The following is an 18,227-nucleotide window of genomic DNA, read 5'->3' as shown; positions in this document are numbered from 1 at the left end:
TGTCGGTTTTCCGACGTTGGCGGGGAGAAGTGTCTGCGGTGCAGAGGAGTTTTGCAGGTTGCGGGTGTGTACTCCTCGCCCCCCGCGACCTGCGGGAGCCGCTGCGGTCCTAGTAGCCTCTGGAGTGGACGCCGGGGCCTTTCCCCTGTGGTCTGAGCTGCGCGCATGGCGCCGCAGGCACCCGTGTAGGGAGCGGTGGTGACAGATTCGGGCGTTGGTTCTGTCCGCTTCTCCCCGCCTGGCACGCACTGGCGGTGGAGAGGGTCGCGGAGGTGCGAGGTGGGGGCTTGTAGGCGCCGCTGGTAATGTCGGGGCGGAGATGGGGCTTACCGGGCCGCGGGTTTCCGGTCGCCCCGATGGGACGCCCTCGGTGGCAGAAATCTAAGGGTCCAGAAGGTCCATTGGGTTTGGTTGGAGAAATGTGCGAATTTAGATTTTTCCTGATATTTGTAATCCCAAGTACATGCGACCTCCTTGTCCTTTCTTTGCACAGCTCATTTTGGAAAAAATGTAAACGAGATTCAAAGACAATTTGAATGCCAGTGTTCTTAATTTGAATGCCGGTTTCGCCCTTGTGTTTATGTTACTCTGGTAGAAAATCGAATTTCTGTTCTGGGTCACATTAATTTTTCTTCGTATTTTGGCCTCATGATTTGATAGAAAAATCATTCTTAGTCTTTTGTTCTTAAGTTTTTGGGTTCACATATCAGTATATGTATAACGAGAAGAGATCGCACTGTTGTCTTTTATTTACTTGTAGAATGGTGCCAGAAAAATTATGAATGTAATGTATTTTCTACATTTAGTCACTTAACAGGTTTGCTTGGATTGAAGGGGAGAAACAATACCAAATGTCTGATAGATGTATAATATAAGGAATTAGATGGTCTTAATTATTAATATTCCAAGGTTAATGGTGGCAAAGATTAATATTCTACATTCATTCCAGGTTGTGTACATCAGTGTTTTTGTCCTATATGTCTTCTTAGGATCATAAGAAGTCTTTGATCCATGTTAACAAGTATTGATCATTGAAAGGAATATAGTCTCTTCCTCTGAAACACCAATTTTCGTTTCATGAGCAAAGGTCGATATTATCTGGATTTTAACTTCCTTAAATAAGAATGAAAGACTGCAAGTCAGAAAATTAATGACTACTGTTGTCTCCATTTTCATTTTTATGTTTATATTCTTTTATATCCTTATGTTTATTTTCTTTCATTTCCATATATTCCATGTGTTTTTTTTTTTTTTTTTTTAGTTCCTACAGAAATTTTTTTTAAACTCTTTGTTTTCAAGTTCTACTTTCATCTGAGCAGTTTCAGGAGTTTTCTTCACCCATAGTTACCCTTTATTCCCATCACCTTCATTTCACCCTTTGCTTTGCCAACTGACCCTTGTGGTGCTTGATGCTCCTGATTAAATTACCATGACCTTTACTTTTTAGCATGGCACATGGCATACATAACTCTTTTTACCCTGCCTGTTTATATCTTCTGTATTTGCATATGAATTTTCTTCTATATAGGTTGCTTTTTTTTGGGTGATGCTGGGAATTGACCCCAGGGCCTTGTGCATGTGAGGCAAGCACTCTACCAACTGAGCTATATCCCAAGCCCTAGAATGCTCTTTTGGGTAGTAGGAAAAATCCTGTTTATCAGTCAGTACCAAGCATAGTGCTTCACTTTGCAAAAATTAATCACCAGTTCCTCTGTGCTGCACTCAGACTATATTTAGACACTATAATTTTCTTGTGGTCTGGGAATTTATTAAATAATGCTTACCTTTGTTTTCTCAATCATCTGAAACAATCATTGACATTAGGGAAGTGTTTTTTGTTGTTGTTGTTTTTTAAAGAGAGAATTTTTTTAAATCTTTATTTTCTTTAGGGTTCGGCAAACACAACATCTTTGTTTGTATGTGGTGCTGAGGATCGAATCCGGGCCGCACGCATGCCAGGCGCGTGCGCTACTGCTTGAGTCACATCCTCAGCCCAGGGAAGTGTTTTATGCCTTGCTGAAGTGTTAAGTACAGATTTGTTTTATGAAATTGATAAGGTTTCAGAGGTAGAGGTTACTTGGACATCACAATGTAAGAAGACTAGAAAAAGGAGAAACTAGGATATTGTATCTTACACTTATTTTTATTGTCAGAGTCATTGTGCTGATGCACAGGTGACCTTGGCTTTCCTCTGTGTGTGTGTATGTATGTGGTGCTTGGGATGGAACCCAAGGCCTGCTGTATGCTAGGCAAATACTCTCCCAGTGAGCTACATCTCCAGCCCTACACTTCAGTTTTAATGTACCATATTATTTCTGTCATGCATTGTAAATGGTTTTAAAAATATTTTTCTCACATGAAGGATAAACAACTTAAATGGAACCTCACCACTGGCATCACAAACTGTGTTTTTTTTTTTTTTGGTTGACCATTTTAAGGAGCAGTTTATTATAACATGTTAATATAGAATGTGGGTAGGGATCATATGTTTGTTAACAGTGTGCCTGTACACAGTGGTTCTTAAACTCTTTGGTCTCATGTTACTAGGAGTTTCTAGGGAATAGGGGAGACCAAAGTAATAATACATTCTTACTGTATTTAAAATTCTAAATACTTTTGATTGGGTGGCCTGTATTTCTAATTTTTGGAAACCTGAACACTTCTCTTTCAGCTCTGACATGGAACATCTTAAAAGTTATCACAGTTATCTTCACAAAAAGAAAAATTTCGCTGAAAAACAGAAAATCAATATCTTTTTTAAAAAAATCTAGCAGATAATTAAGGGAAAAATGGCCACCCTAAAACTAGAGATGTAGGGAAATGCAGAAAATAACAATTGAGATTAGCTTATCAGGAATAAAATTCTTTTTGAGGCAGTGAGTGGTAGGAACATTTAAGGTAGATCATTTATGAATTGCTGGAGGCAAGTAAAATTCTTGTGAGAAAAATTCCTAGGACCTCATTTGTAGGAAACCTGTGTACTTTACAGGGTTTTATATCCAGGAGCTCCACCAGGTTTTCAGAAAAGGAGACACATCCCCTTTTGCTTTGTTCAGCGGCAGGGAAGAAGTAACCACTTTGAAGAACTATCCACAGCTTTCTCCTTAACAAAGGCCTCAAGAGAAGCTACTAGAACCTTATGTGATTTGGAGGAAGGGCAATTAGACAACTCAGGGTCTTTCTAGCCTTCAGTCTCATAGGAGGGTAGGGAAGGCTAAAGAAGTGCTTTTTAGGGTGACAGATGAGGGATTCTGCTTACTGAATAAACAGATTTTCGTAAGTTGATAGAAATACCCCCTCTACCCAGTTCTTTACCACCACATTGATAGGTCTCCAGTGGATTACAATTGAGAGTTGCAAGACCTCATGTTACTAGGAGTTTCTAGGGAATAGGGGAGACCAAAGTAATAATACTAAAGGGAACTGAAGCTTTTGATGCCTTCAACTACAAAAACATTAAACACAGTTTAACTTCTTATCAGGTCAACATAAACTTCACATGAGAAGCCTGATGACCTTAGGTCCTATACATTCCACCAAATCATATTTTTCATCAAAAAATAAAGCGTGATCCCAGGTATCTTAAGGAAGGCTAAAAAGGTTAAAAAAAAAAAAAGCATTAGAATAATTTGTAGATATGACATTGATTTTTGAATCATTTTAGTCAACTTTTTCGCTGCTGTGACTAAAAGGACCTGACCAGAATAATTAATTATAGAGGAGCAAAGCTTATTTGAAGGCTTATGGTTTCAGAGGTCTCAATTCATAGACAGCAGGCTCCATTCCTCAGGGCTCAAGGTGAGGCAGAACATCATGGTGGAGGATAGCAGCTCAAATCATGATTAGGAAGCAGAGAGAGACAGGTCAGATATAAATATAAATCCCAAAGCCATGCCCCAATCCCACCTCCTTCAGCCACACCCTACCACTCAAGTTACCAATCAGTTAATCCCTATCAGGATTAATTTACTGATTAGGTTAACACTCTCACAAACCGGTCATTTCTCCTCTGAACCTTTTTTGCATTGTCTCAGTGAGTTTTTCAAGAACACTACATCCAAACCATAGCAATTATCAAATAGGGAATATAAGTAAGAATGGATCTAATGGGGAAAGTATGTTGCATGCAAGAACAGATGGGTAATGCAAGCAAAGAATGATAACTTGCTAAGAGCCACAGCCAAGTAGTGTGATGCATGGCATTTTTGGTTGAAAGGTGACAGACAGCAAGCCATTGAGATGATATGATTATGTTAAGATCTGCATTCATGTGGATATTAGACCCCTGCTGTCCACCTTGGCCTGCTACGGGACTCCTGGAGAGTTCCCATTGGTTGGGGAAGTGCGGTAGGAGGGAATTCCGGAGGAGGGATTTCCTGTTGCCCGCCCGGGAGAACCATGGGTCGGTTGGCATTTTTTCCCCAGGAGCATACGGGGCATTGGCGGGGAGTTTCAAAAAAAAAAGTTTGTTCCTGTTTGAGTGGCTCGTGATTTTGTGCCCAGCCAGACTGCAGCAATAACTCTACAGATAATTTAAAGAGACGTGATGTCAAAAGCACTGTGACAGAAGTGAAGAATGCCTTTGGTGGATTTATCAAGAGGCTGGATAAGCTAAGGGAGAAAATCAGTGAGCTTGAAGATAGGTCAATATAAACTTCCTCAGCTGGAAAGCAAAGAAAATAGAGAATGAAAACAACACCTAGGAACTAGGAAACTTGTAACATGGAGGTAAGACTATCAGAAGAAAAAGAAATGTTAAATAATATTGGCTAGGAATTTTCCAAAACTAATGATGGTCACCAAGCCACAGATGCAGGGATGTCAGAATATCAAGCAATATAACTAAAAAATATCTATGTTTACACATATAACAAGTTTCAGACAATCAAAGTCCAAAAGTCATTGAAAGAGGCCTCAAGAAGAAATACAGAGAGGAAAAAGAATAAGAATTACAGATTTCTCATTAGAAACTGCAAACAATAAGAGAACAGAATGAAATATTTATAGTTTTGAACATCAAGTCTGGAATCTGTCTAGAATTTCTGATTATCCCTTAAAAGTGAAGGAGAAATAAGACCTATCCAAATCTGAGAGAATTTGTTACTGGTAGAGCTTCCTCATAAGAAAGGGGAAAATAAATTTCTTGGAGAGAAGGAACTTGATATCAGGAACTGAAATCAACACACAGGAATAGCATCAAAGAAGGAATAAATGAAGGCAAAATAAAATTCATAATTCTATGCACATAATGACCCATCATAATGCGAAGCAAAAAATATATGGAGAATTGTAAAAAAGAGGTTGACAAATGCATTATTATGGTTACAAACTTCGATATCTTGTATCAGTAATTGACAGGTCAATCAGACAGAAAATCAGGATATAATTGAACTGAACAGTACTACTGTCCACTGGACCTAAAGAACATTTATAGAATGCTTTCTCAAACTCACATGGAACGTTTGCCAAGGTGGAACATATTCCAGACCATGAAACACCTCAACAATTTTAGAAGTAATTATACTAACTAGGTTCTCAGATTCCAATGACATTAAATTAGAATTCAATAACAGAAAGATGGCTGGCTTAAGCTACATAAAAGATTAAACAACATACTTGTAAATAACACATGGTTCAAAGAAGTTTCAAGAGAAATTAATATTTTGAACTAAAAATTACAACTTGAGGTTTGCATGATGCAGTAATGGCATTACTTGGAAGAAAACTGATAGCATTAAATGAACAGAAAATCAGACCTAAAATCAGTTAAGCTTCTAGCATAGGAAGCTAGAGAAAGAAGAGCAATATAGACCTAAGGCAAGCAGAAGAGTAAAATTAGGAAATCAATAGAAATACAAAAGATGGTTCTTTGAAAAGAATAAAAATGGATAAGCCTGTAGTCTGGCTAAGAAAAAAAGACAGATTAGTATTAAAAACTCTTAAAAGGGACTAATAGTACTGATTTCATGAATATCAAAAAAAAGTTAGCAAAGTAATATTAATGAACAACTATGTACACAAAATTTGAGAAAGATGAAATTGACTAATTCAAGGATATAGTATACCAAAACTTAGGAGAAATAAATAATCTATATAAACACACACACACACACACTCTCACAGTTTTGAGACATGATCCTGTGTTGCCTAGGCTGGCCTTGAACCTGAGATCCTCTTGCCTTAGCCTCTTGAGTAGCTGGGATTGTAGGCACTAGCCACCATGCCTGATGTATATCCATTACACCAAATCAATAACCTTTCAAAAAAGACCCGGTGGATTCACTGATGTTTTTCCAAACATGTAAGAAAGAAATGATAATATAATTTTATACAGTCCCTTCCAGAAATTAGAGAGGGAACACTTCTTAATTCATTTCATGAGCCAACATTATGCTAGTTCCCAAACAAGGTAAAGACATTAGAACAATGAAAGCATTCAGGCCAATATATCTCCTGAACACAGATGGAAAAATTCAACAGAATATCAAGTTGAAGTAAAAAATGTATACAAAATACTATACATAAGGATCAAGTGGGATTTATTCAAGGTATGTGAGATATTATGTTCCTGCTTCAACAAAAGCCAATTAACATAATCCATCATATTAAGAGCTCCCACAGTGAATAGGAGTATGCCTTCCATATAGTCCTCACCAAGTCATGTAAGTCAATTTCACCAGCAATGTTTCCCCTCATTTGGAGACCTGGGGAGAATAGCAGTTATGATTTCTCTGTAGTCCGCTGAAGAGCAGTGTATTGAGACTGAAGGAAGATGATTGTACTAGAAGCATTTAAATGCATTGTACAAAACAACAACAAAAACCCTGTGGTTCATAATAAAACATGATTTCTGATTTGTAATCTTTTCATATAAATGGAACAAAAGCCTTTTATTTTTACCTGAAACTAACTCATTTTAAGAAAAACACATTTATTGTAGGAAAATCAGAAAGTAAACATAATGAAAAAAAACTTCATAATTGTTAACTTCATATATATGCTTTTCCATCAAATTTCTAAAATGTTCTAGGGAATGGGAATATCAAAATGAATAAGAGAGACAGTGTCTACTCATGGTATTTACATTCTAGGTGGAGACATGGTAAGCACTAAAAAACACAATAGCTTTTTAAAATATAATTTTAAAAAGGTGATAGGATAGATAGGGACTGCCTTGTAGGTGGAGGCTCCATGTGGGCAAAGAGTGCATCTTGACAAATTTTAGCAAAAACATAAGAGTAAGGCACTTTATGGGGGGGGGGTGCATTTTAGGCAAAGAAATGGGCAAGGGGCTAAGGCCCGAGGCAAGAAGCAGCTGAGTGTGTCTGCACAATAGGGAAAATGGGTGTTGGTGAGAGGAAGCGATGTGGGAGTGATGGTGGAAAAGGGGTGGCAAAGGGTCAGATTCTGAGGATCTCTGTAGATCAGATAATGAGTCTGGATTTTACTCTCAAGTCAGTAAGTACTTTTAGAGCAGAAGAAAAAGACCGAAGAATCTCTCATTGGCTCTTTGGATCTTAGAAGCAGGTGTAGATGGGATCTCAAGGTGAAAGCCCTTTCTAATGCCCAGTAACCCTGCTGGGTTGAACTGGAGAATGCGTTCCCAGTTGGGTCTACAGCCGGTGCTACAGTAGCAAAGCCAATACCTGTGATACAGCAAAAGAAGCGTTTCAGTGGGATATCTCCGAAGGCTCTACCTTGCTCCAGGACTCTCAGGTAATTGATGGGTCCTTTACTGCAGCTGCTTTGTAGTTCATGGGTTCACCAGTGCTCCTTCCTTCACCCTTCACAAAGGTGAAAGCACGCCCCAGGAAAATTCTTGTGTACAAGCCCCTGAGGTCAGGATATGTCTACCAGAATCCCCACCCATGACGGCCAGTACCAAGAGTGTGTTGGGAATGGGCCCACCACTGAATCCCACTAAGCTTGCATCTTTCCATATAAGCCATGCTAAGCAAAGGCTGAATTATAACTAACCGAGGCTTGATGATCCTCCAGGATCAAGGCAGGAGAAGAGGCTTGTAAGGAGCTGCTACAAGGCCATTTCTTATACAATACCTTTCTCCCCTGGAGTTATATCATACGTCCCCATGGCCTCTGTGGTTCTGAGGAAGTATGAGCTCCCTGCCCTGCCCTCAGCCTCAGAATAGAACTTCAGAATATTAAACTACTCAGCTTCAGTCTTTTGACTGCTTAGCAACAAAATGTCCCACAACTCATGTTGCCATCAGTCACCCATTTTGTTTTTGAGTGTGAAATAAGGATTTTGGCACCTTTGCCTAATCTCCCTTTCACTGTCTATGTAAGTAACATAATTATATGCACCTAGAAGTGGATTGTTGTGCCTTAGCTGGTAGAATAACTGGGGCCTTGAATTAATTATGTGTGCTTAACAGTGCTACGCTACCCTACCTTCACTTACATCAGCCTTTTGACCTGCAACCTCTTATATACACATATCTTCTTGTATATGCAATCTTGGAGAGGAGCAGAGAAGATTTAAAAAGTATTTATGATCTGAATAAACAGCAGGGCAAACCCTGCTATTATAAATTCCACAGGTACACAGTGCCTATCATGTACTAGTGCTGAGATGCGCTAGCAACGAGCTCTAGATCAATGCTGATTAACATGTGAGTGCAGAAAAAAATGCTCTAGATCTAATGTTGATTAACATGTGAGTGAGTGCAGAAAAAAGGGAATGCTTGGTCTCCTGGAACTACTGATGTAGATCAGTCATGCAGCTGCTGTGTTCCCACATAGATCTATTTGTAGCTGGAATTGATAAGTTTCCCTGGAAGTCAGCTGGAACCTAACCAGATTATTGTGAGAGACCAGCATTATAAAAACAACTACACTCAAAGCTGCCTATCCATTTGTCAAGATAGAGGTCAAAAGAAGCCTTGTCTCATTGCCCCTTTTAATTTTTTTTTGATTCTGGGGATTGAACTCAGAGGCACTTGACCACTGAGCCACATCCACAGCCCTATTTTGTATTTTATTTAGAGACAGGGTCTTACTGATCTGCTTAGCACTTTGTTTTTGCTGAGGCTGGCTTTGAACTCATCATCCTCCTGTCTCAGCCTCATAAGCCATTGGGATTACAGGAGTGCACCATCTCACCCAGAGCCCCTTTTAATTTTGCCATGTTCTGCAAATAAATTTGATAGGAAGAAAAATGACCAGAGTTTTCAATGAGATCAATTAAGTCCTTATTTCAAAGATTTTTTTTTTTTAATAACCTGGCTGGGGTGTCTAGCTTAGCATGTGTGAGGCCCTGGTTTTGATCCCTATTACCACCACATAAAAAAGCTAACATTTTAGGGTTGGGATATAGCTCAGTGGTAGAAGCACTTCCCTAGAATGTGTGAAGCCCTAGGTTTGATCTCCAGCACCACAAAACAAAAATAAAGAATCAGTGCTGAACACTGGAGAAGTATTTGCTCTCATACATTCTTCTTTAAAAATTATTTTTTAAGTAATAGATGGACACAATACCTTTTGTTTCATTTATTTGTTTTTATGTGGTACTGAGGATTGAATCCAGTGCCTTACTAGGCAAACGCTTTACCACTGAGCCACCACTGCAGCCCCTCTCATAGACTCTTAGTGGAAGATGATGTAATGCAAATATCATATCTCTTTAGGATAGTAAGGCAGTATATATAAATATGGCATTTTATCTGGCAACTCTAGGAATTTATCTTTATAAAATAATAGAATATATGCATAAACATGTATATAAGAATGTTAATTATGGCATGCTTATAAAAGTATTAGAGATATTTTTGCAGATTATGCAAATTATGGTAAACATTTGCAAAGAATTACTCTGCAGTTACTTTTTCAACTGAGGCATAGATAGCTATAGGAAAGATACCTGTGATGTATATATGAAGAAAATCTATTTGAAGAATGTGAAGTATAATCTGACATTAAAAAATATGGAAGTATTTTTAAAATCTGGAAGGAGAAAGGAAAATAACATTGTCTATGAGTGAATAAGTTTATAGAATTTTTAAAAAATTGTCTTTGCTTCCTATTTTTTCTATCACATGTATTATTCTTATGATAACTATTATTTTTAAGTAGCTGGGCATGGTGGTGCATCCTGTAGTCCCAGAAACTTGGGAGGCTGAGGCAGGAGGTTTGCAAGTTCAAAGCCAGCCTCAGCAATTTAGCAAAACCCTCAGAAACTTATCAAGACCCTTTCTCAAAAAAAGTGTGTGTGTGTGTGTGTGTGTGTGTGTGTGTGTGTGTGTGTAGGGGGAACTGGGGATGTGGTAGGGTTGTGGATCAGTGACTGAGTGCCCCTGGGTTAAATACTCAGTACCTAAAAAAATGAAAAAAAATTTTTTGAGTAAAAAAATAATAAAACGGGGCTGGGATATATAGCTCAGTTGATAGAGTGCTTGTCTTGTATGCATAAGGCCCTGGGTTCAATCTGCAGCTCAAAAACAAACAAAATAATAATAAAAGATCCTTTTCTTTAATCACTGTATTCTTTTTGGCCAAAAACAAGACATAAAAACAAAAATTATTGTTCCTTTATAGGAACAATAATGTGATTACAAATTACATGTTTTATTACCAAGTGTTTTTAAAAATGCAGTTAAAGATTCTTTTACTAAATTCATCTTTCCTCAGCCCCTGATATATTCTCTTCTCTTCTATGGATTCTATTTGGAGAAATCATAAATGCTTTTCTTCCCAAAGATTCCAAGGAGAACTCAATCCTTGGTGGACTATTTTTTGTTGAGTTAAATACAGTTTGTGTAGCCAAATGACTGTATGGGGTTCCACCTGGGCGGTGGGGCCCCACTCATTGGAAAGGTCAACTCAGTGCTAACTGTGGTCCAAAGCTGGCAAATCAAGCTATAAGGCCAGCCTAGGAGGCATGAGCTGGGAGAGAACCACAAAACCCTAACCCTACAATTCAGTCCCAACGAGAACTGTGTCTGGATAAGAAATTAAAGCATCAGATCACCTCTCACTTTGAGTAGAGGCTTCCATCTACAAAGGAAGAAAGAATTCCCCAGTGTGAGGAAACATTTAGGAAAAGAATTCAGCTGTTCTATAGGTGACAGGAACTACCACATCACAATGATGGTGATAATGGCTAGTATTTGTTGAGTGATGATGTTTGTGTCCAGCTCTGGATCTTACAGATATTTAACCGTTACAGAGAGACCCTGTGGGGTAGCTAATACTGTTAGCATCCCCATTTTATTAGTGAAAGCAATTGTAAGCAGGAAACACCAGCATAGGGAGGTTAAAAACCTGCCCAAAGCCACACAGTAAGAAAAAGGGTCAGGAATTGGTTTCAGTTAGTCTGGTTCAAGAGATAGACTGTAAACCACAAAACTCACAATTTCAAAACATTGTGTTCTATTAGAATTGGTTGTGAGCTATTGCCTTCTGTTTGTCTCAATTTCAACTCAGAAAGATGGATAGTTTAATGCTGGTTACTTATAAGCAGGGTATAAATGAAATAATATTAGTCAAGGTTTACTGCCATGTCTGAGTTTACTGCTCTGTCTGAATTTAGAGGTTCAGGTGGAGAAAGTCGTTCCAGATTAACAAAATTGAGGTTTGAGTAATTGCTCATATGTGCCAGCACCTAATGACCTATGTGGATCCAGAGTTCCTGCCCTAATGGCACTCACAAACACTTTGAGTAAGCAAACTTCCAATGCAGCCAGTAACCCCTGGAACTTACAGGTAACTCACAGAGCAACCAAGTAGCCACAGGAATAGAGGGAATTTGGGAAATGAAATGGTCAATTGCATAGTAGCAAGCCTGGCTCCTTAGTGATATCCAGGCCCATTCAAGGCTATATCCCTGCCTCAGTGGGAAGGAATTGAGAGAAACTTAGAAAAATGAAACATTTTTGAATGGGAAAAAAAGTCACATCTATTTCAACTCAGGTTCAGTAGATTCTTGTACTCAGGACAAATGTCTAGTCAGCTAGATAAAGCAGGCACTGGAAATCCTTAAGACAAAAAAAAAATTAAGTTTTTTCAGCTGGGCATAGTGGTGCACACCTGTAATCCCAGTGGCTTGGGAGGCTGAGGCAGGAGGCTTGTGAGTTCAAAGCAAGTCTCAGCAAAAACAAGGAGCTAAGCAACCCAGACACTGTCTCTAAACGAAAAGAAAGGGAGGAAGGAAAGAAGAAGCAATTAATGCCAGAGGGGGAGAGATAGGAATCAGTGAAGCTTCACGGGGGAGGTAGCATTTGCAAGAAGTCTCACAAAGTTGGTGTTTGTTGAAACAGATAAAGGAGAGGACACCTGGAGGGCCCTTTAGCCAAGGATGGGGTGTGGGGAAATGCAGGCCATGAGGCTGAAAGGTAAGTTGTGTTGAGTTGTAGACAGGATGATATGTGAAGGATCTAGGGGGCAAATTTTAAGGAGGCACTCACTCTCAGGCTTAGGCAAGAGTAGGGTTAGTACAGTGGTTGTGGCCAATAAGCAAAGAATTGACTTCAAAATCTCTTATATGGGTGATTTCCATTTTGAGAAGATGTACTTTTCCTTATTCTATGTGAAACTAAAACCTTGGACATTATATATAAAAGAGCATATGTTTCAGACAAGTAGAAGAATTCTGACTAGTTAGAGACCTTGAGAATCCAAGGAATGTCATGGTGGTGAATTCCCTGGGTTTTGTTTTTGCCTTATATTTCCACATTTGGGGCTGAAGGTGCCTGCAACTTGGAAACACCAGTGAGTTCAGGCAAAAGTCTCCAACAAAACCATACTCTGTTTAACCAAAGGACCAGGAAATGGGCAGCCTAGCAAGACAGAAAACTTTTACGAAGTTTCTGCTGCATTCTGACAAACACAAGGTAAACTGTGGCCAGACTCCAATCCCACTAGAAAAGACTGAATGTAGGGTGTAGACTTCACCAGACTGTATTCTCACCAGACTGTAAAATGGTGTCTCAAACTACTCTTCCATGCCTGGATGGTGTCAGAGAAGTCTCAGTAGAGCTGAGACTCAACCCTGGGTGGTAATAATTCTCCATCCATGTGGTATCAGTAGAGACCCTTGGGGAATTGAGATTTCCATCCTTACCCTGTTGGTAATGAGATACCCTCCTACCCAACTGCTGGGGTAGCATCAGAAGGAGGCCTATTGGAAACTGCACTGTCTGGAAACCAAAGCCACAAGGAGATTTTTCTGTAATTGTCTCTATAAGAACCTGGTTGAAGTCCTAGAGGCAAATCTCATGAAAATGTACCCCCGTCCCAACCAAAACAAAAATTGGGCCTCAGGGAGTTTTAATCTCTCAAAATAGTTCTCATTCAGCCTCCAGTAAGACATTAATTACCATTTAAATATTCCTACCAGTTGCTGGCTCTGATGGTGGATTCTGTTCCTGGTAAGCTGTAGTGCTTTTTATTCATCTGTCTACCCATTTTATTCCTTTTTATTTATTTATTTATTATTATTATTATTATTATTATTATTATTATTATTATTATTAGTGATGCCTTTTGCCCTGCTTGAATTCTCTGGTTGACTTCTGCAGAGTTGCTGATTTTTCAGTTTGTTCAGCATTTCTCTTGTTGTGAGGATGATAGTAACAGTTCCCAAGCTCTTTACAAGTGGGAACAGAAACTGAAAGTCCTGTGTTAATTTTTATCCATTATTTTATTTATTATTTAGATTTGTTCTTCAGTTTGGGTAATCTCAATATATCTTTAAGTTCACTGAAGTTTTCATTGTTTATCCCTTTTTGTGGGCCACACTTTCTTGTTTCTTTATATATCTTAAGTCTTTCTAAAATTTAGACATTTAAAATAATATATCATGGAGCCAGGTGCAGTGGCCTATAATCCCAGCGACTCGGGAGGCTGAGGCAGTAGGATTGTGAGTTCAAAGCTAGCTTCAGCAAAAGTGAGGTGTTAAGCAACTCAGTGAGACCCTATCTAAATAAAATGCAAAATACCTGGTACCCTCCTGCCAAAAAATATATATTTATATTTATATTTATATTTCATGGCATCTTTGGAAATCAGATTCTTTCCTCTCTCTAGGGTTTGCTGTTTCTGTTGCTTAGTATAGTTGTGTAGTTGTTGTTTACTGTTTTTTTTTTTTTTTCCTCTCGAATAGTTCTGTAAAGTCTGTATTCTTTGTCATATGTGGACACTGAAAAATCTACTGATTAGCTTAGTGGTCTCCTAACAAATGGGCAAATATTTCTTTAAATGTCTGCAAAAATGGAATACCCTAGTCATTGTTGAGTGGCTTTGTTTGCATGTGAGGCATGCCTTCAAAGCTCAGCCAAGCAGTTGAAAACTCTTCCTTGGCCTTTTCTTCCTGCTTGGGAAGAGCCTCAAGGTCAGCTCGAGGATATAGCTTTGGACTTAACCTTGAGCCTGCTCACAGTCCTGGACATGCATACAGCCTTACACATGTGCATGATCTCCTAGACTTCTGGGAACACGTTAGAGCTTTTCAAAATTCCTGCAGTTTTGGGATTTGGGGACATAATGTTTCCCCAGGTTTTCCTGTAAGCTTTTTTGGCCAATCTATCATTTGCCCCAAATGTTATCCACTACGTTAGGCAGGAAGTTAAAAGAAAATTGCCTGGAATAGTTTTTGCTGGAGTTCTGTTGGGAGAAGGATTATTACACTGGGTGATCTTCAGGTCAGGTCAGCTTTGCAAATGTGGTCTTAAAGGTAACCAGCAAAAAGTTCAAACAATGAGAGAGTTATTTGTTAATGAGGACTTGAAAGAGCTCCACCTTTGTTCTGTTTCTCTGGTAGCTGCTCTGGAACATAGGCTGTTATTTCAAGGTTACTATGGAGCTAAAGAGCAAGTGATGGGACAATGCCACAGGGTTTGCTATTTATACTGATATTTGGTTGTTTCTCTTGAATTAATGCTTTTTGGAATGCTGCAAGGCTTTAGTTGATTTCAAGAGTTAAGAAAAAATTGTTCTTAAAAAAATATTGCTTGACTTGTATTTGTTTTATGGAACGACTTTGTGGAAGTTCTTATGCCACCATTTTTGTTGACATCTACTGTGCTGTTCTTGATCTCATCCAGTTTGTAGCTAGAGCAGTAAGGAAGTTGTAGTTAAAATAATTCCGTGCCTTTGCTGGATCAAAGTACCTTGAAATTATAGAATCCTGAATAAAGTGGGTAGCCTACTCAAATTACTTTGAGCCTTTTTATCTTGTCTAAAAAGCACGGTATGATACCAATGAACCTATATCTGAATCCTGTTAAATGGCTACATACTATTTCACAGGGTGGCTAAAATATAAAGTCTAAACAGTTTTCTATAATTGACCTTTTAGATTCATGAGCATTTTTAGATATTATTCTCTCCACATTACTTCCCTTTTATTTTATCCAGATTTGCTTTGGATTAGCAATCAGAAGTTAAGTTTATCTGATGGAAACAAAATCTGAAAAGAGAAGATTGTGAGTCCCATGATGTAAGACAGTGTTTGGGTGATTCCGTTTCCATTGGTACTAAGCTATATCTGAGCATAGAATGGAATTAAGAACTTCATGAAAGAAGAACTGCTGTCTAGAGGGTTGATGTCAGATAGCCTGTGTCCTCACTGACAGTGGCTATCCATTCTGCCAACTCTGGTGGAAGATTACACTTCTCAAAGTGAGTTCTTCAATCCTGGATCTTAATAATTAGAGTCTGCTTTATTAAATTAAAGGTTTCTGAAGTTCCTGATAAAGATGTCCTGTTTCATAAAATGTATTTTAATTGTAATTTTGTTTTTACTGCCAGACTTCATCCATCCAAGAAGACTCAGAAGGTAGTGAGTATGCTTTGGTAGTCAGATTGTTTTTATATCTTAGGGATTACTTTTTCACAGTTTCAGAAAGACAGGTTAAACACATTGATTATTCCAAATTAGATTTATTGGGAGGATTTACAATTTAGAATTTAGAAGGAATAAAGGCAGTTTTCAGTAGAAGAATGGAAAAACTTTTCCCCTCAAACATGCATTATTTACAAAATGGATTTGCAGATTCTCAGTATTGTCAGAACAATAATATTGTGAAACAGTCATTCCCATGGGAAACCTCTAGATCCAATGTACAATGAGAGGTTAGTTCTGGCTGTGAATGAGAACAGTTCAGAGGCCCAAGCACAAAGCCATTAGCTCCACTGCAGGCCTGATTGTTAATTAAGGGCCACCATAACCTATGAGAGGCAAAGAGTCTGTCCACTGGCTGTCTGTCCTTCTACTCCTTCTGTCTGGGTTTTGAATCTCAGCTCTTTTCATACAGAAGTAAACCCTCTTACCCACCCCTGGCCAGCCTCAGCCTCTCTGGGAAGAGTCCCTCAAGGTTTACACACAGAGGATCTGTGTTTGGGTCTGTTCCTCCTCTCCTGAGGGAAGTGTGTGGAGGTTGCTGAGGGCATGTGGGAGGGAAGCCACCCTCACTGCTTGCCTACACTTCTCTGCCCAGGTATGTTTAAGTCTTTTGACCTCCGTACGATAATTATGTTCGCCATTGGTAGCGGGATCCTGGCGGCCATGCTCATGCTGATAGGACTGGTCCTCTGTCTTTACGTCAAACTCTTCAAGGCACTGAAGTGAGTCACATGGGTTGAGTAAGCGCCCCTCAGATGGGACACCCGGGGCTCTGCTTGATTGATCATTCCATGCTGCCCTGGTCTCTTCCTGTGTGAGGTTAAGAGCTACATTTTGCATGTATAATAGTTGTAGGAGAGGAAAGGATGAGATAGGCACTCGGCACAGGGCCCAGAGAGTGTTCATCTAGGGCTGGTGTCATGTATGTGACTGGCTCCAACTCTGAACCTCCCAGATACCCCTGATAATTGCAAGAAATACACTGTAAAGGAAAATTCTAAGGCCATGTTTTGTGTTTGTTTTTTCTTAAGAGCTGCAAAGGAATGCTGTTCAAACAAGTTCCAGAGTAAGGGAAACCCACCTAAAGGCATCACCGAGACTTCTCCTGCCCTCCAGTGCTGTGATGAATGTAGCATGTATACAGATTATGATTCCCTGCCACCTTGCCTTTGTGGCACAAATGAGGGACTCTGACATGGGAATGGTGGACATAAAAATCTTGAGCAACATTTCTTTCTTAGTGGAATGTTTTATTATTCAAGTTCTATAGTGTTTACATTATACTACATACTATAAAATGTTATTTTATGTTATTTTAAATAAATGTACAATGTTGAAAATATTCCTCTCTTTCAGCATTTTTTCTTAGTTACACCTGCCTCTTTTTTTTCTTTTTTTTTTATTGGTTGTTCAAAACATTACAAAGCTCTTGACATATCATATTTCATACATTTGATTCAAGTGGGTTTTGAACTCCCAATTTTACCCCAAATACAGATTGCAGAATCACGTCGGTTACACATCCACATTTTTACATAATGTCCTATTAGTAACTGTTGTATTCTGCTACCTTTCCTATCCTCTACTATCCCCCCTCCCCTCCCCTCCCATCTTCTCTCTCTACCCCATCTACTGTAATTCATTTCTCTCCTTGTTTATTTTCCCATTCCCCTCACAACCTCTTGTATGTAATTTTGTATAACCATGCGGGTCTCCCTCCATTACCATGCAATTTCCCTTTTCTCTCCCTTTCCCTCCCACCTCATGTATCTGTTTAATGTTAATCTTTTCTTCCTGCTCTTCCTCCCTGCTTTGTTCTTAGTTGCTCTCCTTATATCAAAGAAGACATTTGGTATTTGTTTTTTAGGGATTGGCTAGCTTCACTAAGCATAATCTGCTCTAGTGCCATCCATTTCCCTGCAAATTCCATGATTTTGTCATTTTTAGTGCTGTATAATACTCCATTGTGTATAAATGCCACATTTTTTTTATCCATTCATCTATTGAAGGGCATCTGGGTTGGTTCCACAGTCTAGCAATTGTGAATTGTGCTACTATGAACATTGATGTAGCAGTATCCCTGTAGTACACTCTTTTAAGGTCTTCAGGGAATAGTCCGAGAAGGGCAATAGCTGGGTCAAATGGTGGTTCCATTCCCAGCTTTCCCAGGAATCTCCATACTGCTTTCCAAATTGGCCGCACCAGTTTGCAGTCCCACCAGCAATGTACCAGAGTACCCTTTTCCCCACATCCTCTCCAGCACTTGTTGTTGTTTGACTTCATAATGGCTGCCAATCTTACTGGAGTGAGATGGTATCTTAGGGTGGTTTTGATTTGCATTTCTCTGACTGCTAGTGATGGTGAGCAT

General features: G+C 39.1%; 1 protein-coding gene across 1 annotated transcript; it reads left to right on the top strand.

The window, feature by feature from the left end:
- Positions 1 to 804: 804 nt before the first annotated feature.
- On the top strand, positions 805 to 17,201 carry LOC131424335 (protein FAM24A-like). The gene is made up of 2 exons (XM_058580724.1): positions 805 to 16,581; positions 16,891 to 17,201. The coding sequence occupies exons 1-2, from the start codon at positions 16,406 to 16,408 to the stop codon at positions 17,051 to 17,053; spliced, it is 339 nt and encodes a 112-aa protein (XP_058436707.1). The 5' UTR covers positions 805 to 16,405; the 3' UTR covers positions 17,054 to 17,201.
- The last annotated feature ends 1,026 nt before the right edge of the window (positions 17,202 to 18,227 follow it).

The sequence above is a fragment of the Marmota monax genome, unplaced genomic scaffold, assembly GCF_021218885.2.
Source record: "Marmota monax isolate L192 unplaced genomic scaffold, Marmota_monax_Labrador192_F-V1.1 WCK01_AAM20220418_F8-fsc00076, whole genome shotgun sequence".
Lineage (NCBI taxonomy): Eukaryota > Metazoa > Chordata > Mammalia > Rodentia > Sciuridae > Marmota > Marmota monax.
Note: the sequence above shows the minus strand (reverse complement) of the source record. Positions and strands in the feature narration are given on the sequence as shown.

Coding starts and splice junctions, on each gene's coding strand:
- LOC131424335 (XM_058580724.1), top strand. CDS start 16,406: ATGTGGGAGGGAAGCCACCCTCACTGCTTGCCTACACTTCTCTGCCCA. Junction 16,582..16,890: donor AAACTCTTCAAGGCACTGAA/GTGAGTCACATG, acceptor TTTTTTCTTAAG/AGCTGCAAAGGAATGCTGTT.